At 39.1% G+C, this 24,459-nt stretch overlaps 2 protein-coding genes and 1 long non-coding RNA gene across 7 annotated transcripts; 2 read left to right on the top strand and 1 right to left on the bottom strand.

The window, feature by feature from the left end:
• Positions 1-307: 307 nt before the first annotated feature.
• Positions 308-23,913, bottom strand: LOC306824283. 3 transcript variants are annotated; one of them, XR_013779120.1, is made up of 3 exons: positions 23,675-23,913; positions 8,920-9,078; positions 308-430 (listed from the first exon to the last, which is right to left on the bottom strand). It is a non-coding gene; the product is annotated as an uncharacterized lncRNA (long non-coding RNA). The 3 variants fall into 3 exon arrangements; XR_013779121.1 differs by lacking the exon at positions 308-430 and adding an exon at positions 1,256-1,377; XR_013779122.1 differs by lacking the exon at positions 308-430 and adding an exon at positions 2,910-2,997.
• Positions 1,619-6,791, top strand: sp8b (sp8 transcription factor b). 3 transcript variants are annotated; one of them, XM_079344367.1, is made up of 2 exons: positions 1,619-1,683; positions 4,429-6,791. In XM_079344367.1, exons 1-2 carry the CDS (start codon positions 1,660-1,662, stop codon positions 5,767-5,769), a joined length of 1,365 nt encoding a protein of 454 aa, XP_079200493.1. In that variant the 5' UTR covers positions 1,619-1,659; the 3' UTR covers positions 5,770-6,791. The 3 variants fall into 3 exon arrangements, with proteins under 3 accessions (XP_079200493.1, XP_079200494.1, XP_079200495.1); XM_079344368.1 differs by lacking the exon at positions 1,619-1,683 and adding an exon at positions 3,867-3,966; XM_079344369.1 differs by lacking the exon at positions 1,619-1,683 and adding an exon at positions 3,909-4,238.
• On the top strand, positions 11,946-18,707 carry macc1 (MET transcriptional regulator MACC1). The gene is made up of 5 exons (XM_079342787.1): positions 11,946-12,068; positions 13,980-14,101; positions 15,019-17,072; positions 17,932-18,120; positions 18,241-18,707. The coding sequence occupies exons 2-5, from the start codon at positions 13,987-13,989 to the stop codon at positions 18,442-18,444; spliced, it is 2,562 nt and encodes an 853-aa protein (XP_079198913.1). The 5' UTR covers positions 11,946-12,068; positions 13,980-13,986; the 3' UTR covers positions 18,445-18,707.
• Positions 23,914-24,459: the final 546 nt, after the last annotated feature.

Raw genomic sequence — 24,459 nt, 5'->3', positions numbered from 1 at the left:
AGCACCTTATTTGAAATATAAAAGTGTAATCTATACGACGGTTGCAGAAAAGCATTTCTATGAGTATTTTGGAGGGTGAGTGCCATGTGCTGGTGTGAAAGATAAGGGATCATCCTATATTTGCACATTCCTACATATGCATGTGTGTTTATGTTTGTGTGAAAATGAGTGTGGCTCTACCACGCATCCAAGCCGGCTAACACATGGCTCTGCTGCCATCGCTCTGGCTCATGTTGTGAGTGTCCCTGCAGGCTGGCAGAGAGGAGAGGAGAAGGGAGAGACCCTCTCTGCGGCTCATCCAGGCGAAGAGGGGCTTCCTGCACATCTTTTGTCACACCATTTGGGCCCTTGTGTCTGTGGCTGCCCTCGCTCTGCTCTGGACCCACTTGGCAGCTCAGGGTGCAGACGGACATCTGCTGTTTGCAACCTCCTGGTGAAGAGAGAAAACAACAAGCAACAGAGCCTGCTCTCCTTCTGCCCTGCACACTTTACTGCACAGAGAGGACTGTGACAATATTTGAAGCAAAATACAACACAACAGTTAATTATTTTTGTTTCTATTAGTGTCCTGTCTCCAGATTACCAAAAGTTTATACAAAATTAGTAATATATTAATTTATTGAAACAAAAAAATGACTTCTGAAAAAAACTGAATACATTGGAGTGCTTTTTGCAGGGCAACAGGAATCTTTCAAATTTAGGTTGAAGCCACAAGTGATTATCTTCCCTTTGCTTCCAGAAAATTCTCTGATAGGAAAGCCATCACATTATCGAGTTGCTTTGTAAATCTTCACATTAAAGTAGATTTCTGCATCTCTGGTTTTGACTCTTTTCTGCTGCCTCTCTAAGCGCAGTGATTCTGCAGCACGCAATATTGAGCACACTTTGTTCCTGCTCAGCGGCCCAGAATAACTCGGTCATTATGGTGTGGAAAGGGACAGGTTTTGAGTTTGATTTCATGATGGTAATATAGCCCCTGTGCGTAGGAGAAAGAAAGCCTTCAATGGGGACATCTGTTCAATTCGGGCTTACAGTTACAGCCGCGCGTTAAAGAACAACCTGTGTGCACCATATGAACTAACGCCGAACCTCTAACATCCTGAAAGAAACAGGAAAAAGATAAAGCCTTTTTTTCTCGCGCGCGCTAAAAATAAAGAATATTTGGTTTTTAAAGTGCACGTATATAACTACTTTAACCACGGCAGGAAGACGTTTCCTGTCGAGGAGTTATCACACTGACCTCTGACATCGGTCTTGCTGGGATGATCACTTGGTAATTTGTCACCAGAGGCCAACATGTCCCTTACGTTCCTTGTAGCTGCAGCCCAAACCTTGCTCTTCAAATGCGTAAAATCTGTACTACGAGGAATAGTGTATCTTGAACAGTCACAAAAGTTAGGGGAAAACCAGTTTTGCGCACAGATTTTAACAAAAAAAAGTGATATATAAACCTGAATGATAAATAACAACAATATTTGCACCTATATGTACCTATTAGGAGCTTCGGTGCAAGCAGACGAAATAGAAGTGAGTTGATTTTTCCCTTAAGAAATTCCTAATTGAATATCATGTGTAACATTTCTCCTGCCCGGTGCACAGCCACACCGGCAGCAGGAGATGTGTTTTTCTCTGCAGCGAGCAAACGTCGAGGGTCAATCAATGAAAGCAGTGCGGAGCAGCACGGTATGTAGGTTTTATTCTCCTTATTACATTGTCACATTTTTTATTCCTTTAAGATGATTTTCACAGGTTGCTAAGATTGATCTTGACGGTTTGTTTGATTTGTTAGTTTGATGGGAATAAAAAAAAATGAGTGAGCAGAAAACAGGTCGATATCAGTTCCTTTCTTATCTCCAACGTCAATAAGGCAAGTGTGTGTGTGTGTGTGTGTGTTGCTTTGTCCGTTTAACTAAAATATGTCCTTGCTAAAAAAAATAATTTTAAATGGCTTGACCAGGATCGGTTAAATTAATTAAATATACAATATACGCGTGAGTTTACAGCAAGAGTAAAGGTTGATTATTTAAAGTTAAGATTGACATTGATTAGTGAATCAAATTATTATAAGGAAATGGTTTAAATTATCTACAAATGTTAGATAAGAGTGTCCACGATAAATAACAGTCGTGCTATAAAATAAAAAAGTGTATTTATTACTGCAAGGTTGTTTTTTTTTTGGTGACATTTTTTTCCACAGTGAAATATTTTGAATAATTTTTGGCCCGTTTCAGTTTTTCCTGCCCCTTCATTTTTTACAACTGAAGGTAAAGCGGTGTAAATTAATCCAAAAAGCTGTTGTCCAATCCTAGAAACACAGGAATTAATCAGAGAGTCCATCTATCAAGCTGTGTAATAAAGGAAGCGACAAGGGTTAGGCAGATGATGTGATGAATAATCCCTGGTCGTTTTAATTAACTTTTCCCTGTCCTGTAATGACCAAGCTGGTCAACAGAGCCGGTCAATAAGCATGTTAATATCAAACAAATAAAAGTGCGGATGATTAAAAACCTCCTGCGTTATTAAATTTGAAATTCAAATGAAATTTATGCGTTCGGTGCACACTGCATGCTAATAGAGCCCACAGAGTCCCAGGGTTCAAAGCGTGTTTAGCCCACAAGTTCTTATTATGTAACATCGTCTTTCTCTATACATTTAACTAAATGTCGGTGTGCAAAATGAGGAACCTATTCAATATAACCAGTTTTTCTTAAAGTTAATCTGACACAATAAATTATCTCTGTTAACCTAACGCAACAGTGCCAATAGGCCCAACCCAACGGTCGCGATATCGCTTCTTTTATCTTGTTTTTATTCGGGGCAAAAAAAAACAAAAACACATTCTTTGCCCCTCATCCTCCTCTTCTTCTTCTTCTTCTTCTTCTTCTTCTTCTTCTTCTTCTTCTTCTTCTTCTTCTTCTTCTTCTTCTTCTTCTTCTTCGTCGTCTGCTGGTTTTAGGAGCATCATAAAATGACTCATCCTCCAACGGAATGCCCCATCTGCCAGTTTTAATCAAAACAGTTGAAGATAATTGAGCACAATTACAGTAATGTGCAAGTTTGAGACGGTGTAATATAGGTCCACATAGCAGAACAAGGCCACCTTTGTATCTTCGTTTATTAGTTTGTGTATATTAACTTTGAATAAGTTAAAACATGAAAAATCACGCGAGTGGGGGGATAGATAACCAGAGCCAGAAGAAGTCAGAAAGAGGAAGATGAGAAGATAGAAATAAAGAGGGGAAAAAAACACAGTGGGACGCTTTTAGAAAAGAAAACACTGGGGCAGCTTTAAATAGACTATATAGGATAAAAAGAAAAAAAAACTTGCAAGATGGAGGAGCCAAAAGTTTAATAATCAAACTGTGTAAAATTAAAAGAGTTAATACAAAGTGTTTGCTCTAAAAGGATAGGCTATATGCCAAGATGAATTTTAAAGTTTAAGCTTCAATTGGACACAATTGTTCTTTAGGCTGAATATGTTTATTTTAAAGTTGTTTGTGTTCCTTCTGTGGGTCACTTCAATCTTACAGCATACTAAAGCACTGCTCATCGTCTTGCTTCCGTCAGATTTATGGAACGTGATTTTCTGTTAAAAAAAAATTTCAATAAGTGGAGCCCTAATTCCTCCTTCCTAATTCACTCACATTTAACTTTACCTTCCTTCCGCTGTCTTTTCTTATGGAGGGGGCGGCGGGGGGGTGGAGGAAGGTGGAGAGCTGTCTGAGGGCGCTCTATTGATGACCTCACGGTGGTTTGTGTGGCAGTGCGGCGGGACGAGGCCGCTGATTGGTCGCCCGTGTCACAGCGGCACTTCAAAGCCCGGATAGGAGCCTACAATTGTGGAAGAATGGGCGGAACACATCATTGTATTGCACACCTCTAAAAAAACAGTGCTCTGATTCATAAATATAAAAAGATCCTCTGAGGAGGGCACTGTTTTGTGTGATGGCAACTTCACTTCTAGGGGTGAGTCGAAAGGACTTTCTTGCTGGTTTAATTAGTTCTTGTCATTGTCCGGCGGAGGGGGATTAAACTTACAGCAGGCAGTAGAGGCAGTGCGTCGGTTATAATTTCAGGAGAGCAGTTTCGTGCGGGAAAGCTCTGGCTGTGTAAACGGGATAAAAGTTTTTTTTTACTGGTGCTCAAAACAGACGCATGTTTCCCTTGTTGTCCTGTTTGGCATGCATTTGTAAGCGCTGCAGTGTTGAATTTCAATCGTCTGCTTTCTGTTTGTCCAGGTAGGCGATTAGAATTTACACATGACTTTAAAACTTTTCAAAAACATTTTTTAAAAAAAGCGTATCAATAAGTCTCAATATGACTAATCGCCACTAACTTATTCTCTCTTGCGCTGAAACTTTACAGCACTGAACCTGTTTTACTTGTCAGACTGATCACTATCTCACTGCTTTTCTTGTCCCTTTTCAGGAGGAGCCGAGGTTAGGATCGACTCCTTTAGCCATGCTCGCTGCAACATGCAACAAAATTGGGAGTCCGAGCCCCTCACCGTCCACTATTTCGGATAATTCCTCGTCTTTTGGAAAAGGCTTCCACCCATGGAAAAGAGCAGCTGCGGCGAGCAGCTGCAGCCTCGGATCCGGCCTGTCCGGTTTCGGGGTGTCCCGTAATGGATCCGGCATCTCGGACTCTTTCGGCACCAACAGCTCCAATGGATCCAGCGCCTTTTCTCTCACGTCCGGTACCTCGTCTAGTCCACACTTTGGTAACGATTACTCTGTTTTCCAAGCGTCGGTCTCGAGCAGCTCTCAGGAGTCCAGTCACCAACCGGTATTCATCTCTAAGGTGCACACCTCAGTGGACAGTCTTCAGGGCATCTATCCGAGGATGAGCGTGGCGCACCCGTACGACTCCTGGTTCAAATCGTCTCATCCCGGGATCCCCACAGGAGATGTCGGAACCACCGGAGCGTCCGCATGGTGGGACGTGGGGGCGGGATGGATTGACGTACAGAACCCTAACGGAGCAGCACTACAGACGTCCTTACACTCCGGTGGGCTGCAGACCTCGCTGCACTCTCCTCTGGGCGGATATAATTCTGATTACTCTAGTTTAAGTCACTCTGCTTTTAGCACGAGCCCCTCTCCACACCTGTTGACAACCGGCCAGCATCTGATGGACGGTTTCAAACCGGTGTTATCCTCTTATCCGGACACTAGCCCCTCTCCGTTAGCCGGGGCAGGGGGGACTATGCTCTCCGGGGCTCCACCTGCGTCTTTAGCAGGGTCTCCGAGGTCATCTGCCCGCCGGTATTCAGGCAGAGCAACGTGCGACTGTCCGAACTGCCAGGAGGCAGAGAGACTGGGACCGGCGGGCGCGAGCCTCAGAAGGAAAGGTCTCCACAGCTGTCATATCCCCGGCTGTGGGAAAGTTTACGGTAAAACGTCGCACCTCAAGGCGCATTTGAGATGGCACACCGGCGAGAGACCATTTGTTTGCAACTGGCTGTTTTGCGGGAAAAGATTCACGCGCTCCGACGAGCTCCAGCGACACTTACGCACGCACACCGGAGAGAAAAGGTTCGCATGTCCGGTGTGCAACAAGAGATTTATGCGGAGCGATCACCTGAGTAAACATGTAAAGACTCACAGTGCCGGAGGGTCCGCCGGCTCTGGCTCCGGGGGCAGCGGGGGAAAGAGAGGGAGTGATACCGACAGCGAGCACAGCGCACCGGGCAGCCCTCCGTGTCATTCCCCCGACCTGTTGCACCCACCTGAGTCAACCCAGGGAGTGGGCATGAACGGCCTCTAAAAGTCATCTGACTGAAGTTAAAAAAACAAACAAAAAAAACCATACAACAACAGAGTGTTGCGATGTCCGAGCGGATATGAAAGTGGACATACTTTAGTGTATGCGAAGTGTTGATACTCAACGAGAAATAGGCCTATTTCTTTGACCCATGTGTTTCAGACTATTTACAGATTTCACATAGCGGTACCATCAGAACCTTCTTATTAATACACTTGGAAGTGTAATCAAGTTTTTGTACACACTGAGGCAGGGCACAACTTTTTATTTTGCAGTCTGATTTTAAAATCTTCCTTGATGTTTTATTTGCTAAGTGCAAAACCGGCTGTGAAAAAAAAAAGTAGGCCTGCAATGTGAGTTGTGCTGTCATACATGTTGTTCAAAACCAAACTGTGGCACTTTATTATCGAGCAGGAGATGTTGTTCATTTAGACGGGCTGCTCGGTAGGAACAAATACCTGTAGAGTTGGTACGGTAAGGGCTGGGATAGGTTCGTTATATCCGTCTGCTCATCAGCTGTAGGGCTAATTCACGTAATAATACTCACTCTACAGCATACAGTTTGTGCGCAGTCTGTAAGTTAACCAGCTGAGGTTACTTTGCAGCAAAATGTGTTGTATATACTGAGAAATGTAGGTTAGAATAATTACAGCCCCATGTAAAGGTGAGTATTGTATTTGTCCAGGAGACGATGATTTTGTATAGGTATTTCTAGTTGTATATGGACTCTAGTAAATATTTGAAATATACGATGAAATGTACTTTGATTTTTCTTTGACATGATATGAAATGTATTGTGGGGAGTTCTATTTAACCAACAGTTTTCTTGTATTTAGGGGTCTATCATTAGGCGCACTTTGAATTTATTTGTAAAAGGTTTTGGAAATCATTTACTGTTTACCCACTCGTTTAATTTAAGCAAGCATGTTGTAAAGTGACTTTAATTTTACAATGAGATTTTTGTTTTTCTCCTCCGAGAATGGCTTTTTCTGTGAGCCACTCAATAAAGTCAGTATGAATTCAGATCTGCCCATCGACTCACTTTGTTTCATTGTTGAGTCGATTAAATCTATTTTAACTCGGAAATGATAACATGTCCTTGAATTTATTATTTTATATTAACACATGTTCATGGGTGTGAAGCAGTGCAGGTGTTGCGTGTTATGACTTCAGTGTAGCTCATGTGTTTTTAAGGCCATGAGGGGAATGGCATGCAACAAAATTATGGCCTCCCATACAAATCATTGTAATTCTTAAATTAAACGAAAGAATTCTTGATTTAAATTGAGTCAGTTTTGTATTAGTTTTAAACAGGCTTATCCAATTATTCCAGTTTCCTTTTTCTGTTGAGTGTGAATACGAAACAAAAAACCTCCCGAGGCCGAAATCAACACAGGTCAAAGCGCGTCATGATCTTAATCTACCATTTTATTGGAGTTCAACGATTACGATACAGGCCATATCACTAACATGCATACTGTTTTGCTAAAGATCCATAATGTTATTTTTCTGCTTTGTTTTGACTATATTTTCCCATATTTCAGAAACATTGATTATGATGGGTTTTTTCTTTGTGATCAAACTTTCTTGCTCAGTGGACTTTTCCAAAATTACCCACATAAGTCATTTTTATATAGTTAAAATTGGTTTCAATAATGAATTCATAAAAAATGTAGTGTTAACACAATAAATAATCCTACAATATGTTATTATATTACGGACCAATTTAATTGAAGGAAATACTGGCGGTACGTCTTGTTTCCAGAGTAGGCCTAAAGCTAGGGCTTAACTTGATGTCAAATTCGACTTGATTACTTTCTTTTTTTTTTTCTTCATACACAATTATCAGCAAACTGGAACTTTTCATTTTCACAAATTAGTGCACATTTTTGTGTTACATCTAAATTAACCTAAATTCTAACAATTCAGTCTTGTTTTCCGAATTTGCAAAAGTAACTTGGATTTTATATTTTAAAATCCAAGTTACAACATGTAGGCTAACAGATATAACATCAGCTTTTTATATTTGAAATAATGTTTCTTTTTTTTCTTCGAAATAATTAAAAGAATAGCCTGTTTTAAATGATCGTAAGAGCAATGAGGTTCAACAATCCACTGTGTTACAATCATTAAATCAAAGCAACAATTGAGACGTTCAATCATTAGATTTGCTAATACTGTTTTTTTCTGTCTTTGGGTGACTGCAAGCGTAAACTGTAGCCCATGACTTTAAAACTTCTGGTCAGTGTTTGTATGCGCAGCTTTTTAGCGCCATCCAGAGCATACCTTGATCAACAACACCCATTCAGTGAACCAGGATTAAATTGATTTTTTTAACGTGCGATTCAGTGTCTGTCAGTCTTGCTGCATGACTCAATTTTTACACTTTCAACTGTTTGTGAAGAACAACGATGCTTTTATTTCAACAAATCTAGCTGCAGAGTGGAACACTTTGGAGAAGCCATGAGTCTTTTCCAACATATGAGACACATGCACTGCTGAAGACAATGAAAGGCTGTTCATCCACCTGAGCTTCTCAAATCATAAATCCTGCAGGTCTTATAGCTTCAAGTCAACCACACTCTAAAACCAAAAGAGCATTCAATGGATACAAAATATGTGATCACAGACACACTCAGCGGTCCTAACTGTTGGTGCTGGAAAAGGCCAATAATGATACTGGCAAGTTTCCTAAATGTTATCTTTTTACATAAACATAAAGGGACAGATGGAAATATGTGCAAACATACATACCTAGAACAGAAGTTTGTTTTAGTGCTAACTATATACTGTTTTTTAAAGCTAAACATAAAAATGCTATTAAAATATATTTCTTCTCTTTAGCACACAGTTTGACATGTTTTCGTGTGTTTGCTATCCAAATTAATTGAAGGAGACTACAGGATTTAAAAAATAGACTGGCTACTTAAAAAGATGAAAAATGTAATAAATAAAATAAATAATGAAACTTCATTTTAAAATATATTGCTCAATAGACAGTCCTTTAAGTATTCAGCAGCTTCAATGGAGGACTTAAACATAAACAATGAAAAAGTTATCATTTCAATACGAGTCGTTTCAGCCTATATTCTCAAAGTGTCCAGCTCTGTGTTGTCATGTTATTAACACCTTCCCAGACTGTTGCAGCCTCACCTGATTCTCATAGAGGACATCCTGCTGCTGCCTCAGAGAGGAAGTGCACACGTGCCAGGATGTGGAGGCCGAGCTGCCAACTGAGGAAGATGGCCAAAAAAATTCTGTGGTCAGAGCTTGCAGTGTGCTGGAACCTGAAACCAGCTTTCATCCAGTCACCTTGGAAAATTAAAGACAAATAAATATTTCAATACTTGAATTTATGAAGAATTTACAAGACCAGAGTCTTGGCTGAGGCTCTGTGGTAATACGATCTGCTGTCGATAATGAGATTTGGTATTCGAGGCCCCATAGCCAATCACAGTGTTGTGGTGACACCGCTCACCCATCATCATGCATCTGTAGACAATTTAGTGGTTAAAACCACTCACCGCACTGCCATTGTCATCAAATCAACAGAACTTTTGGGAAAGACAATTTGACAAGGTTAGGAGGTGAGTCAAAACAATTACAAGAGAGATTGTATCAGCACTGACACGGCTGCACTTATGACAATGATTTCAGTCATTTAGATTCTCTGATGTCACAGGTTATACCTGTCTGGATGGAAAACCAGCAGACTTAATGTGACAGAGAAAAGCTCTGATAAAATCCCAATTCAATGATCGCAACATGTCAGCGCTCGTAAAAAGAAAGTGTGTTCACTTCAGGATCATTTTGTATACTATTCTATCTGAAAATAAACTTTTACAGTCACAGTGATTTTCACAACAATAGGAAAGACTGCTCTGCCAAAGACACTTTTTTGTTCATCCGGTAAGGAATGAGTCCACATCTTGATTAAATTGATTAATTCCTTTGCTGTTTATGTGTTTCTTGATTTAAAAATGTTTCTTTGTTTCTTTGTAAGCAACTTCAACTTTATTTGTGTGTGAATTCATGGGTTATGCTTTTTACAGTGAAGCATTAAAAGATATTTATCACTAGCAATAACAATTATTCAACACAAAAAGACCAAAGTGACACAGCTACGGTCAGATCATGAAAGCCAAAATACAGTAGTACAGTAGTACAGACAGCTAACCCAACACAACGTGAAGCAAAACGCTCATATTCCCACAACATTAGCATATGGTGAATAAAAAAAAATATATATATATAATATTACATTATACACACATTATATATATATATATATATATATATATATATATATATATGACAATTTAACCAAGATATTTCTCAAGCAAAATGCCAAACATCGGATGGTATAAAAACATTTAGGACTGACATTTAGCCCTCTCTTTATATTGCAGTTAAAGATAAGATTGAGTATCTTGGAATTTAGAACATAGACGTCACGGATGTCATTTTTCATCAGCTCATAGTTTAAGACAGTTTAAAACTTTCACAATCTCTGTCACAGCTTGATTGCGGGTACTTTCTCGATTGAGTCTGACAGAAACAACAATGGAGAAATGGCTCCACCAAGTGGCACCAACATAAAGGCTTAAGAAACTAAATGTGCCTTACTCTTTTAGTTTCGTCTCTTATTCTTAACTTGATACAATTGGTAGCAAAACAGCTCTTGTGTAAATCCTGTAGTTCAATGAAATGATATCAGTTGTCATTAAATAACATACATTTGTTTCCAGGCAGCATGGAGGTTCACTGTAGCTCAAAATGTGCTCAATTTAAAAATATATAATGCTAAAGGTGTAATTTACGTAGAAGACACCTGTAAGGTCAATATGATATTAAACAGAATAATTCATCTCTTTCAGAAAACGTGTTTTTTTATGTGAAATTAACTGCAATTACCTTTAAAAAGAGAGAGAAAATATTAAAATGAACATGTGTTTTAAATAGTTTTTAAGACTGATTAAACTCTTCAGCCCTGAGGAATAGACTGCCTCAGGTATGGATTACCATTAGCTGACTCTGGTTGTTATACGACATCAGTTCCACGTCTACAACAGTGGAACTGATATTCTCAAAACAACCACAAGAGAGCAGAATTGATTCAGAAGACCATCTTCTGTTTCAGATATAATTATGGTAGTTAACATAAAACATATGAAGGAGTACTGATAATGAAATTATTGAAACTGTACTATGGTGCTGTACTATGGAGTAACGAGCTGAAGGAGGGATAGAGATACCATCTTTTAAGAGCATGAAGACTAATACCAAACACATGGACATTTAGCACAAAAATTAAATCAAAGTGTACATAACCGTTTCATTTCTGTTGGGGGGTGGGGGTTGAATACAAGTCATCCAGGATACTGCAGAAGGGCTGATGATTTTCAAAAATGTAAATTATGACAGAACATGTTGGGTTTGTAAGGATGCTTTGTCAGTTAAGTTATCAGTTGCAGTAAAACAGTATGCTTATCCCAAAGGGTAATGCAGACATTTCTGGTATCAAGTGTGCAATTGTTACACATGATATACTACAAGCATTTGGAATAGTTTTAAATGATTAAATGATCAAATGTGATGCAGTAGTCTCTAATATTGATCCATTTGTGCATTCATCCCAAGCAAGAAGATAACATGACTTGTGTCCTTGATGAGATCAACTCGTGTTACCCTCTCGGTTCATTAAGGCTTTAATCCAAAATCATTCAAATTAACAGTGATGACTGTATAACATAAATAACATATGGTAGAGCAAGTAAGTTTATGACAAAACTGAAACTAGTTATTTTATTGTCTATGTTATTTTTAGCTATAACCACTTGCTTTTGATGCCAAAGTGTCAATACATGCTAAATAGGCCGATTCCATTTGTCTAATAACTTATCTGCTTGCTAAATGCTAAAGGCCAGCATCAACCAAGTTTTTATTTGTATACTTGACAAATGAATGACCTCCAGCATGAATCACTGCATGCGTATCACTTCTGTCAGACTCTTGTCGATACTACAGGTATCGCTCAGTTTCAGGAGTAAAGTCTCGTGCCGAAATAAAGCGGTGCCTTGTGGGTATTGTAGTGTCTAAACAGGAGGAGGCCAATCCTCCGCTGAGCTCCCTGTCTTCTTTTAAACTCCCAGTCCCGAAATGCTCCATGCTTGGAGCTTGAGCGCACACAGAGTAACGAGCTGTAACATGAGGAGCAGGTACGCCCTACAAAATAAGTGATGTTGTCAGGAATAAGTCCTGCCAACACGCTGAAGTAAAACTACAACAACCTCGTGCCGACGGTGAGATCAAACTTTGATTACTCTTCTCGCTCTGTATAGATTTGTTTTTCGTATTTTCAATATAGGAAATGACCTGCATATGATCTGAAATGTTTTTAGGAGAAAGCTACACCTGTTCAGACGCTGACAGTGTTGACGTTTTACTTAAAGAAGTTGTGTCAGAATCTTTGCTGGTGAGGATTATAATAGTCTTTGAAATATTCATAAATGTTGGATTTTTCTGAAGAGAGTTTTGTCTGATTGAATCTATAAGTAGCCTTAAAGAGAAACACGAACGAGATTATAATTAGAATTTATTTACATTGAGAAAGATAATATTGTACTACATGAACCATAGTGCTGTCAGTGTATACTTTGTAGGCTACGGCAGTCAGAATACACGTTTTTACTGTCTGCATTACAGTGTTAATGCACTTGGATCATAGCGAGACTCGCTGAGAGAAGCGACTACTGTCATAGGCTAGACAAGACCAACCTGTTTTTGTGCAATGGTGTAAGAAACCACATTATTAATGACTGACTCACTGTGACAAGTCATGAATGGGTAGTGTCCTTTTACGCAAACAAGTGACACACTGAAGAGTTCAGGCTTTATTCTGTGTTTGGGACAGTTTTCTGTAACAGGCAGAAAGCCTGAGGCGCATTGTGCTGAAGGAAAACAGTCGAGACAGAACAATTACTTTACTTGCATGTCTTTTAGGTATTGATTGTGGCAACACTTTACAAAATGTCTTGTTTGACATGCCTTACCAGAAATGTGTTGTATATTCTATCTTTTATAATCTTGTGCAAAGTATACAAAGAAATTACAATCTCCATTGACCCAAGACACATTAAAACTTTTTTGCAGAGATCCTAAGTGTGACACATTTTTATTATATGGAGATACTATGTATCAGGAAACTATAAAACAATCTTTATTTAAAGATGACAACATTAATATGTATACAGTGTATATATGTTATAGCTGTGTACATAATGACCAAGTTGCCAGCTCTACACAAGTTATAAAGAAGATTAATAAAGTATAGGGTATATAATCACAGTTTATGAGTCCATGTTAACAATGTCAAGCAATACCAATACCAGTGTCTTCATTTGGGCATAAAATAAATGTAAAATAGTGAACTTTGTGATCTTTACTTCAAGATTTATTTGGAGGTAGATTTGGAGGGTCATTCCTCTTCCATACAGGTCTTTTATGCATGAAACTACTGTTCCCCACCATGGTAAGACAAACAGTTGGTCACAACATGCCGACCAGAGGATGTCCCTTAAACCAGAGTCGTCCGCAAAGTTGACGGGCCTGCAGTCAGTTGCTACCGTTTTAACAAGCTCTGCAGTTAACTTCTTCAGTTTGTTTTCATTCACAGGTCTGTGGCTATTCACACACTCCAAAATAGTGCTCTGCCAGCAGTTGCCTGTTGACATCAGTCGGATAAGCTGCACCTGTATGTTTAGCTCATAAATGGTAGCTCGAACTACAATTATCTTGGTAATATTTTAATTTATAGTCCGATTTAGCCCGCCTCTCGCCCAGTTTTTAACTGTCTTAAGCTGAGAGAACTTTTCTTGCTGCTTGAAATAAATAAAGTACCTTCCGGTAGATCGAAAGTTACAACATTAACTTAACCACCTAACTAGAAACATACTTACCAAAAAGTAAATGAAAACAGCTTAAGAAACAGTAAAAAAGTGAAATGCTTAATGTCAAAAGGGTGATATTACTTTTTAATTTGCCACCTAAGCTGTCTAGTTTCGGTAGTTTCAATGAGCCATTTAAAGATTCACCACTATGTTTTTTTTGTAGTGTTACTACACAGGGAGAAGGCTTATCCACAGTGCACCTAAAAGGACAAAATTCGATGTAACTAATTAATGCTGACAGCCCTTGTTTTTGTTTGTTTACAGATGTAATATGGCAGCTGGAAAAGCAACATCCTTCCAACGTGTTGGGAGTCTCATGCGAAGTAAATCTGAAGGGACACTGATCGATCTGAATGACAGTACATCAGCCAGTAACAACCTGGAGGGTAAAACTTTACTGTTAGCATAATCAGTCTGCTTTTTGATTCTAAAAGAAAAAAAAAACAGTTAATCAGTCTCTCCAGGATTTCACACTTTTTCGGGGATTGTTGCAGCCAATCAGGCCTGATTTCGCGGCAGCTTTTCCAAAAAATTGCAATGCATGTTGTTTGAAAAATTGCAAAATAGTCGCGTTTTTTTTTTTCACGTCAATTATTTTCCTGCACACACTTTGATGTGAGCCGAGCGATTTACTTTGTGAGGCATATTCCTCTGCCTCACTCAGTGACGTCTCCCTCTCACATATGCACACACTGTCATTTTTGTGCGGTCACGCCGAGCTCTTTCCTCTTTTCTGAAAGGCGCTGTTGACTTCACTGTTGCTCTTTTCAAAATGTCTGATATTCCCTGTATTTTAAATCTTCCTATAGATCGTATCTTGTACCCAGATCGTCTATGCTCCGTGTCTGATGGGTTAAAAAAACGATTTCACATATTAAACATGCAGTAAAAATTGACGGAGCAGTGTCAGCTACACAGCGGCACTTTGACAACAAACTGTTGTCATGGAGACAGGACGGACCTGCAGCGCTTTTCTTTTCAGCGCACAAACGCTTCATGCTCACTCTCCTGAGTGCAGATAAACAGGGAAGTGAGCTTGGTCCGTGGTCACTAAACTTTGGTGACGTATAGCTCGCTGTTTTCGCGGGGCACTACTCTGATTGGTGAAAGTTGCGGGGGAAGCTATTTTGATTGTTCCAATTTGCAGAAAAGTTGCGGTGATTGGACAAAATTGCTAGGTCGCCAAGAAATCGCGGGGATTGGTTGAATTTGGGTGAATTGTTGCGATCGCAACATCGCGACTTCCTGGAGGGACTGGTTAATAATGTTCAGTCATCCTAACCAAATTCTTATATTTTCACAGGTGGGTATTTAAAACCAGTAACACAGACGTCTGAGTGGCCACTTCTACAACCAGAAGTTGCACTTTCACCACAGTCAAACAATCCTTTTTGGAACAAACTGTCTCGATCAAATCCATTCTTGGATGAAATTGTACACAGCAGTACAGAAAAACATATTTGCAACACATCAACTGGGAAACAAGACGAAGGACAACATGTGGACACAAATATTGATGATGCCATCAGCACATCTTCAGATGAAGGCAACGTCGGAAACTTTCTGGAGAACAAACACAAAGTGAGCAACAGATCTGGGAGATGGAGAAGTGCTTCAGACATTTTGGACGATCTGGAGAGAAAAGTGCCAAAACAGGAGAACAGCTTCACGCCACCAGGGCCAGTGCTGAATCCAGATTTTGAGTGGCTAAAGAATGACAGAGAAGCTTATAAAATGGCCTGGCTGAGCCACAGGCAACTCACACGCTCCTGTTTGGATTTAAATCTGATCAGCCAGAGCCCAGGGTGGGCTCAGACCCAGGCCTCCAACTTTCAGGTCATTTCCAAGATCGGCCACAATGGAGGTATAGTGCAGTTACCAGACTCAGAAATCAGGATCCATATTCCAGAGGGTCACGTTCCTTCTGGAGAAGTCCAGGAGGTTACACTCAAAGCAATGCTAGACCCTCCCCCTGGACTCAATAACAACTACATGACCACCGTGAGTCCACTTCTAGAGGTGGTCCTCAGCAAAATCAGCACAAACAAGTGTATCTCTCTGGATATAAAACTGTCTGGAGAGGTCAAGAATGAGCCAATTAGTCAAATGATGACTACTGTGGCTGGGCTGGTGTCTAATAAAAGAGAAGGACCTTATCTTATCGTAAACAACTGTTACATTCACAAAAACCAGATGCAGATGAAGCTGCAGGACTTGAAGACACATTTTTATGTGATTGCAGTTGCACAGGCCTCTGCAATCCAAGCCCCCGCAACATCAATTTGGGATTACCTTGAACGACAAATCACAATAGCAGTTTATGGTCCCAGATACATCCATCCCTCATTCAAGGTTGTTATAGTAGTTTGCTGTCACGAGGATGTTCCGCCCAAGCTTCCATTTTCAGCACTCTGCAAAGGGAACAAAAACGTGCCTCCACTAGTTCTTCAGCTTTGGGGGAAACATGGTTTTAAACCAGACAAACTGAACAACCTGCATGTCGGTGTAAGCCTCACAGACTCCTTGTTCAAAATACAACCTGAGGACAAACTCAAAGAAGTTAGACAAAGTCAGCTCAAAATAGGCACAGTTCTACATCTGCCAGTAGCAATATCCTGTGCAAACAATACAGAAATGACTCCTTTCAAACTAGATCTAGAGGTTAAGGAGCCAAATGTTGGAGCTACCACTGTTGCAAATTTCCAGGTGTCTTCCCCTCCTGCAGCACCAATCAGATCAGAGAAGCGAATTCAAAGGCAGTCAGAGAAGCAGATTGAATTGGCAACAACAACTACTATTCCTGAGGAATGTCTTCAAGATTTCCCCAAATTTACAGACAGACCTGTGAACCTACAGTGGTATGGTGTAGCCCTCAAGTCAGTTCTCCGTCAACCACGTGTAGAATACCTTCTAGAGTACTTCAAGGGGGACACAGTGGCTCTCCTATCCAGAGAGACTGTAAGGTCAGTGGGTAACTCTAAGGTCAAGGAGTGGTACATTGGATTCCTCCGAGGCAGGACTGGTTTGGTGCATTGCAAAAATGTCAAGCTCATTACCAGAGACCAAGTGATTGATTTCACTGGAATTCAAATGACTACTGAGGTACTCTTGGACAACATGACGCTGCCCTTCAAGAAGCTTACTTACATGTACTCTGCTATCCAGACATTGGTCAATGAACACATCACCACCTGGAGAGGATTTGCTAATGTTTTGGGGTATAGAAACCTGTCTTTGGACACCATCACACGGAGATACACTGAGACAGAAGCTGAGAAAGTGGCGAGTGTATTGGAAAAGCTTAAGGAAGACTGCCATGCTGAGAGGATAAGGAAGTTTCTGCATGAGCTCATGGTGGTAAGTTAAGGAAAAAAATATTTTTTATCAAAGGTTGATATCACATTGTTCAGTGTATTTTTATTATTTCCACAAAAATAAAGGAGATGCATGCACAGACCACTCATGTGACTCTATGCTGGAGATTGTGGTTGTCCAGCGCAGTGTTTTACATTTGTAGTCCAAGTAGTATTGACCTCAGGCACTGGTTTTATGCAGGAACAACAGTTAGTCGGGAAAACGAGACAAGATAAATGCAGGTGCAGTAATGCAATTCCAGGATCTATTGGTGGAAATCTCAAAAACTTTATTTGGTTGCATTTGACAACAAATTTCCAGTTGAACTGTAAACAATAGCAAGCAAAAGAACAAGTCCTGACCTGAAAATCCTTTATCTCTTAAAGGCAGCAGATGCATTGAGCCAACTGAGGATGTTTCTGACCAATTGTTGAACCACACTGATTATGAAATCAGGCCAAATTTCAGCTCTATTAGTTGGGCATGAAGCGGGTTCACGGCTGGATCAGCTGCTCCCAAAGGATCAGATACATTTCTGGTCCACTTACATCTGACTCTTATGTAAAGTGAAAGCAGAGCCACAGGTGGATTACCCAACTTCAGTGGGGTATTTTTTATTGCAAAATGGCTGACAGCCTCTGAAAGCACCACAGCAAAATGCAGTGTACTGTGACAGAAAATAAAGACACTCATATAGTGTGAATTGAGAGTCCATCATGATTCACGACATGCTACACCACAGCGGTTAAAAATGAGCTTTTAGATGATGATAGTCAGTGGGTTTAAAGTCTGCCGCATTTGACTCAGGGCCAGTACATTTCACTGTTTTTGTGACCGTTCCTGTTTGTGTTCATCATTGTAGGGTCTGCTGAGGATGGACTCTGTGAATCTTGCAGCACAGGTTATCCAGAACACGGTCATTCTGTCCACTGCTGTGGAGCTAGGAGTTCGATGGCGGGAGCTTGCTGAGAAGATGGGAAAACTTTCCAGTTCTCAGATTGCTGCCTATGAAGCACCCCATTTAGGGAAGTGTGGAGAAGTTGGTTCCCAGGTCAGTTCAATGGCAAACATGAACAGCTTTTAGAAGACTATTCTGATTTGAATTATGTTTTGCATTAGACGTGAAGTACAGCTTATTACACCTGTTCTTTATTTCCTGTTTAATTTTCAGTCAATGTGGAAGCCCGCATATGACTTCCTGTACTCCTGGAGTCAACGCTATGGAGACAACTACAAGGACATGATCCAGGATCTACACCTGGTCCTGGACAAAATGAAAAACCCCGTAACGAGACAGTGGAGGCAGCTGACAGGTGTCCTCATCACAGTGAACTGTCTCGATATTTTCAGAACCTCTGCATACCCAAATTCCTAAATGTGGATGCAAAATGCACTCGTGATGACACCAACATCCATGCACTAGAGAAAAACAGATACACCCTTTTTTTTGGTAAGACTGCTTTTAAGAAATGGTGGTGGGTTGATTTCAAAAGAAAGAAAGTAGCTTTGAGGGACAGTCACATTGTTTTTTTACAGAATGGAGAGAAAGCACAGATTTCTGAAAGAACCCTTTATGTGTGAAACCATTTAAGAAAATAACCCCTTTTGTCAGATGATGTATTGTCACTGTAAACATGTTCCTAGGCATTCAAATACTCCTAGTTGCAAAAAAAGGTGAAGTAGAGGTGGCTATAGCTACCTTTTAATCCTGTTTCAGTGTCTGTTACACTAAAATGATTTTTTGTTACTTTTGATGCTACTTGGCTCTTTTCAATGTCTTCGAGGCTTTTTTTATTGATTTATACTCATTTGTACATATAAGCACTAGATGCAACATGTTTGAAATTCACAAGCTACTTGCACTATATTTTTAAACCTCACTCGAGTATAAATTATGTTGTCCCCATTATTTGAACTGTGAAGGAAAATCACTTAATCTTTGGAACAGAAAAAACTTTAAGTGCTGTCAATCACTTTTGACTCTCTGTCCGCGCAAATGTGATAGTCGTACAGTAATATGTAACTTCAGTGTTTCATTTACAGTTACTTTTTTAAAGGTCATGGATTTTTATAATGTTATGTTTAATCAAAATATATATTTCTATTTATTACGTGCACAAAACATTAACTGTTTTGTGAATCGGCATTATATTAAGAGCAGATTTAAAAAATGGTCTATCTCAATAAATTTCTTCTTTATAATTACCAACAGTACAGTTCTAATAAAGATTGACATAATATGTATGAATCCTTTAAAGGTTTATACCAGTGGGACTTTTAGGTTATAGTTTTGTGTAAATAATTGTTTGAAGCTAAACGGACATGGACAGCAAGCTGATCAAAGTGAACTTTTATTAAACAGGGCTGCAGGTTGGTGCAGGGGTTAACACTGATGCCTCACACAAACAACATTCCTGGTTTGAATCCCTGATGGACAGGTGTGGTGTATTTTGCATATTCTCCTGGTACTTGTGTGGGTTCCCTACAGATACTCCAACTCCCTCCCACAATCCAAAGACATGACCTTTTCGTTAATCGGAGATTCTAAAATTTCTCGAAGGTGTGAAGGAGTGTTTGTCTCTGTACTCCCACACACACACACACACCAAAAGAAATAAGGGGTATAGATAATGAGTAGAAGGATGGATTTTGTTACTTGACGGTGTCAGTGGTTGAAGGGCTGGCATTGATCTTTAGTGTGTTCTAACAATGTTCTACTTAAAGAAAAAAATCCAGATGCTATTAAACAAATTAAACAGATTATCCTATAAATATGTCCCATCACTGATGTATAATATATGTATTGTGTATTCGCTATTTTTATACTGTAATGTAATGTTCTACATGTGAAAAACGCATATAATTTTATAAAGTATTCAATGGGACACTTTACTTTGTGATTGTGTTTGACTTATTGCCAAATAGAAACCTCATTGTTTCTATTCTCTGTGTGGAGTGGAGAGGGTGAGACAAGCGTTGGATCAGATTTGAAAAAAGGAATAAGGAGAGATAATAAGTGATGTGACTTCAAGTGGTCATGAGTAAAAAGACAAAAACAACTTTATAGGTAAATAAAATTATGATTAAAAACTGTAGAAATGTGACCACTGTAATCCTTCCACTTGAGTAGCAAAGAAAAAAAACAACCTTTTCCTTGAATGTTTTCCTCTGATTTCTTGTGTTTGCTCTGTCAGACACTGTTTGTTCAAGCTAGTTTCTGCTGAGGGCATTGTTTGCTGCTTCTCTTTCACACAGAGGGCAGAGAACGTCAAACTGACTGTTGCACAGTGAAGGCCACAATGTAAATGTTATCACGGAGCAGTGTTAGCTGATTTAATCTCACAGCTGAGACGGAACAAAGTTGGTCTTGTGCTACTTTTAAAGATTTGTAAGAGCTGATCACAGATCAGATCGTTTGAAGATAGAACATCTAGGAAACAATCTGTGGCTTGAAACAATGGACCTAAAGTCAGAAGTGAGACACAAATAAGAATGTTTAAGTTTTTCCCATAAAATAACACATTTTATAAATGTCCTCTAGGGTTTGTATTCATATCCTTATTCCTTTTACGCATCTTTGACAACTCCTTTAACAATAGGACCAAAGTGAAGGTTCATATTTGTTCTAAAACATTTCAGGAGTTCTGCAGTAGTAGTAGTGCCACAAAGAGCTACAGAAGAACTGTGCCAAAAACTTCTCAAAACCTAACAAGGCATAAAGAACATTCAAACATACAACAAAGAAAAACAAACTAAAAGGTCACATGTCCAGAAGTGTCGAGAAAACAAACTAACACTGAACTGTTTTTAGGAGATTCCCTCTGAGAGACACACAAACCGTGTCTGTGAGTATTCTCTCCCTGCATCGTTTATTCGGGAGGACAAAGGTTCACTGTTGTCGAGAGAGTTGACCTTCAGTGAGGTTCAGTCCACAGAAAAAGATTCTCTGTTAGTTTATCTACCTGAAGCTCAAACACATGACTCATCATGATAAATAGTGAACAATGAGTAAGAGAAGCAAAGTTTACTGTGATAGCGACCAGTGACCAGTTGTAGTGTAAAGTATCAGAACGAACCTAAAGACGTGTTCATGTTCAATGATATTGTTCAATGTGCTTACTTATGTACATGTATGTGTTTGGAGCAACTACAGATTATGTATACAAGAGTAGCTGATATGTATTTAAAAAAAAAAAAAAAAAAAACAAGCTGCAATGTTCAACAATATTTAACTAGTATCTTATATTTAGAGAGCGCTTAGATTAAGTTAAGTGTAGAAACTGTGTTTATGCTTTTATGTAGTTTTTCTCTTCAAATCAAGATCACAGAGTAAAGCCCTAAATTCTGTTCTGGTGAAATGAGTGAAACATGTCTGAAGCCTCTCATTTTGAAATGGACAATGCCTTTTTACGTTCCTGTTTTTCAGATGCAGTGAAGCGTTAAATGTTGTGACTAATGAAATGTGACTACTTTTGTTTTGGGAGCCTTTAATAGCTGCATTCTAACAGTGCAAACTATGGGGAATGTTGCTGCCTGAGTGCCTGTTGGAGAATATTTCATCAACTCATCACCAGACGTTGATACTGTAGCAGAGTGCATTAAAGCAAAAGATCACATTCAGATACTGTTTAAATACCTGCTTAAATACTGACTTGACCTTCAATGAAGTCTAAAGGAATAAGCAAGAATCCATCGCAAACGCTGTTAATCGTTTATATTGCACATCAGTGTAAACAGAACTTCAGTTTGGGAACATTTCATCTTTTAACCAATTCAAAAAGAAGAGCAAGATGTTTGAACTTGATGTTTGACTTGGTCTAACCATTCAAAAATATACAACACTCCCAGACATTTTCAGGGTGAGCTACATGTGTGATTCGAAGAAAAAATGTGTTTTACTCCAACATAGGTTTTATTCTGCTTACAGACCCATAGTTTTTTTTCATGCTCTGCATGAAAGTAGGCATAATAGGAAATTCACTTCGGTTGGGAAGGAGTGACGATTCTATATTCTGCGAGCAGCAAGATCTCCATGCACGTACAAAAGGATGAAGTAAACATGCCTTAATTATCTTCAGTTATGAAACTGCTTCATTATGTTTTCTGTTCGCATGTACATCCTTCTCCATTTGTTCGTTAATATTGTGATCATACGGTCATTACAGTTACATATTCTGCTACTTCCTCTGTACATCATATCCTGCCGCTATCAAGAAGAAGACTAATCACAACACAAGTGCACAGATTTTAGTACGAGTGACAAAGAACAACAAGGCACATATTGTGAAGAGAAACTAAAGTAATAGTATCTGGTGGTGATGAGTTTGAGATTAAACGCTTGTTCTCTTCCCCATTCAAAGAGTAGAAGAACCTGTGATGGCACTGAAGCTCCTAAAAAAACTCAAACACTCTTCCTACGGTCAGTGAGGGGTTTGTTCAAAAGGCTACAAGAGACACAAGATGTCAACAGGGCGGGGCAATTCATCAAGTTTCAATTACAGTTACAAATGTATTGGAGAAGGTAAGCTACAGTAACAAGTCACCCCATACTTTCTAAGTGAATAATACAGTATTCACACTGAATTATACCGGGACACAATCACCAGAATATTTCACTCTAATAGAAATACTATTACACTAGATTTATTTAGATTCAAGTTAAATTACCTCTGTCAAAATGTACAGTGTCAAAACTTTAAACGAATCTTTATGAATATCAACTTTATAGAAAATACTGTAAAAGTTGAATCAAAATGTTTATGCGCAATATCAAGTCAATTAAAACGTAAACGTGCCCATCTCTTACAACAAAGCACTTTGAACTAAACCAACCACAAATACCTTGCCTTTACGCTAACTTTATAGTTTGATGATTATGAATTACACAACCACCAACTCAATAAGCTTTTTTAAAAAAGAGGACATAAGAGCAGATGTTTTATTTAAAAATACACTAAACTGGATGAAACATCAATGGTTAAGCTCAATAAATGAATGAATCTGCTATCTAATCAACAGAGAGAAGCACCACAAAGCATAAACTCTGAGCTATAATATAACATCTACGGCCCAAGTCCCAGAGCTCATAAAACAAGACAGGAGCTGACTGTTATCTATCGGGTCATCTTATGGTCAACCTCTAGATTCTGACAGTTTGATGTTAACATCAAATGATCTCATACGTAAAAATGATGGCTGCAGGTTTTAATGTATTGTGTTGTCCATTTTATTCCGTGAACTGTAGTTGCTCATTTACACCACTAGAGGGGGTGTATTATGTGTGAGGCCCATATAGTGAATTATTAAGGTGCGGCCTGTAACAATTACATTGCACTGTCTACAAGGAAAAGAAGAGAACACAATGGATGTAACATACAGGCCAATCAAAATGAAAGAAGAAAATACAAAACAAACATACAAACTGAAATTGTGTCTTTTCTCCTTGAAAACAAAACAATACAAACCCAAGCAGAATTTCTTTTTTTTTTCATAACTTGAAAAGACAAAAAAAAAAAAACGTATACTTTCTAGTTTCTGTCCGTCTATGTCAATTATACCAAATAACAAAATGTTCAAAAAAGTAGCTTGGTCTGTAGCCTACTCACCTGTCTTAAGAGTCTGTGGTCTTACTTCCTTAGTCAAAGCTGATCTTACAGCTAACTCGGCCACTGTCACTTCTGTTTTGAGCAGAGACACACTCTAAATGTACAACTTTTAAAGTGTTTTATTGTGTGCAAACACGTTTCAATATATCTATTTGAAGGTATACAAACTTTAGTGAACCCTGGGCTCTCACAATAAGCTTTTTAGATCTCAGAATAGCCTACTAGCTACACCCATAATACACCTGTGGCGCCCCAAAAATCATTGGATATGTTTGATTTAAACACAATAGTATTTGTCACCTTTATTGACGTGAAGCTTTGAAGGGCACTGCCCTCTTGTGGCCACAGAGGCAACATCAATGTCTACTATAGCTGCTGATTTAAGCTGTCCGCTCGTCCTTTCTGTTGGCTATAGATAGATGATAGATAGATAGATACTTTATTGATCCCGAGGGAAATTCAAGATATATAGCCTTGATATAGATATAGCCATGTAAAGTCAAAGTAGTCTAAATGTCACAGGTTTTCATTGTTATGGGCACTGTAATTCTGACTGACTCTTTTCCCATCAGGAGAAAATTATTTTTGCCTCTTTGAGTTTTCTGAATTTTAGTCAGGCAAGGGAAATTAACTCTACCACAACAGAGAGACCACAAAGCTCAAAGCTTCGAGAGAGAAAAAAAAGTCCTATGACACTGACTCATCCTCTCTTTTTGAGTAGGTTGCATTTTCACTCTTCTTTTTGTTTACACCTTAGACTACAAGCTTTATCATTATTATTGTTA

The sequence above is a fragment of the Symphodus melops genome, assembly GCF_947650265.1.
Source record: "Symphodus melops genome assembly, chromosome: 5".
NCBI classification, from domain to species: domain Eukaryota; kingdom Metazoa; phylum Chordata; class Actinopteri; order Labriformes; family Labridae; genus Symphodus; species Symphodus melops.
This window is presented reverse-complemented; position numbering and strand designations above follow the sequence as displayed.

Bases quoted from the DNA above. Each gene is read 5' to 3' on its own strand.
- sp8b (XM_079344367.1), top strand. From the start codon at position 1,660: ATGAAAGCAGTGCGGAGCAGCACG. The intron at 1,684-4,428 runs GTATGTAGGTTT...GTCCCTTTTCAG, and splicing joins AAGCAGTGCGGAGCAGCACG to GAGGAGCCGAGGTTAGGATC.
- macc1 (XM_079342787.1), top strand. From the start codon at position 13,987: ATGGCAGCTGGAAAAGCAACATCCTTCCAACGTGTTGGGAGTCTCATG. The intron at 14,102-15,018 runs GTAAAACTTTAC...ATATTTTCACAG, and splicing joins AGCCAGTAACAACCTGGAGG to GTGGGTATTTAAAACCAGTA. The intron at 18,121-18,240 runs GTCAGTTCAATG...TTTAATTTTCAG, and splicing joins GTGGAGAAGTTGGTTCCCAG to TCAATGTGGAAGCCCGCATA.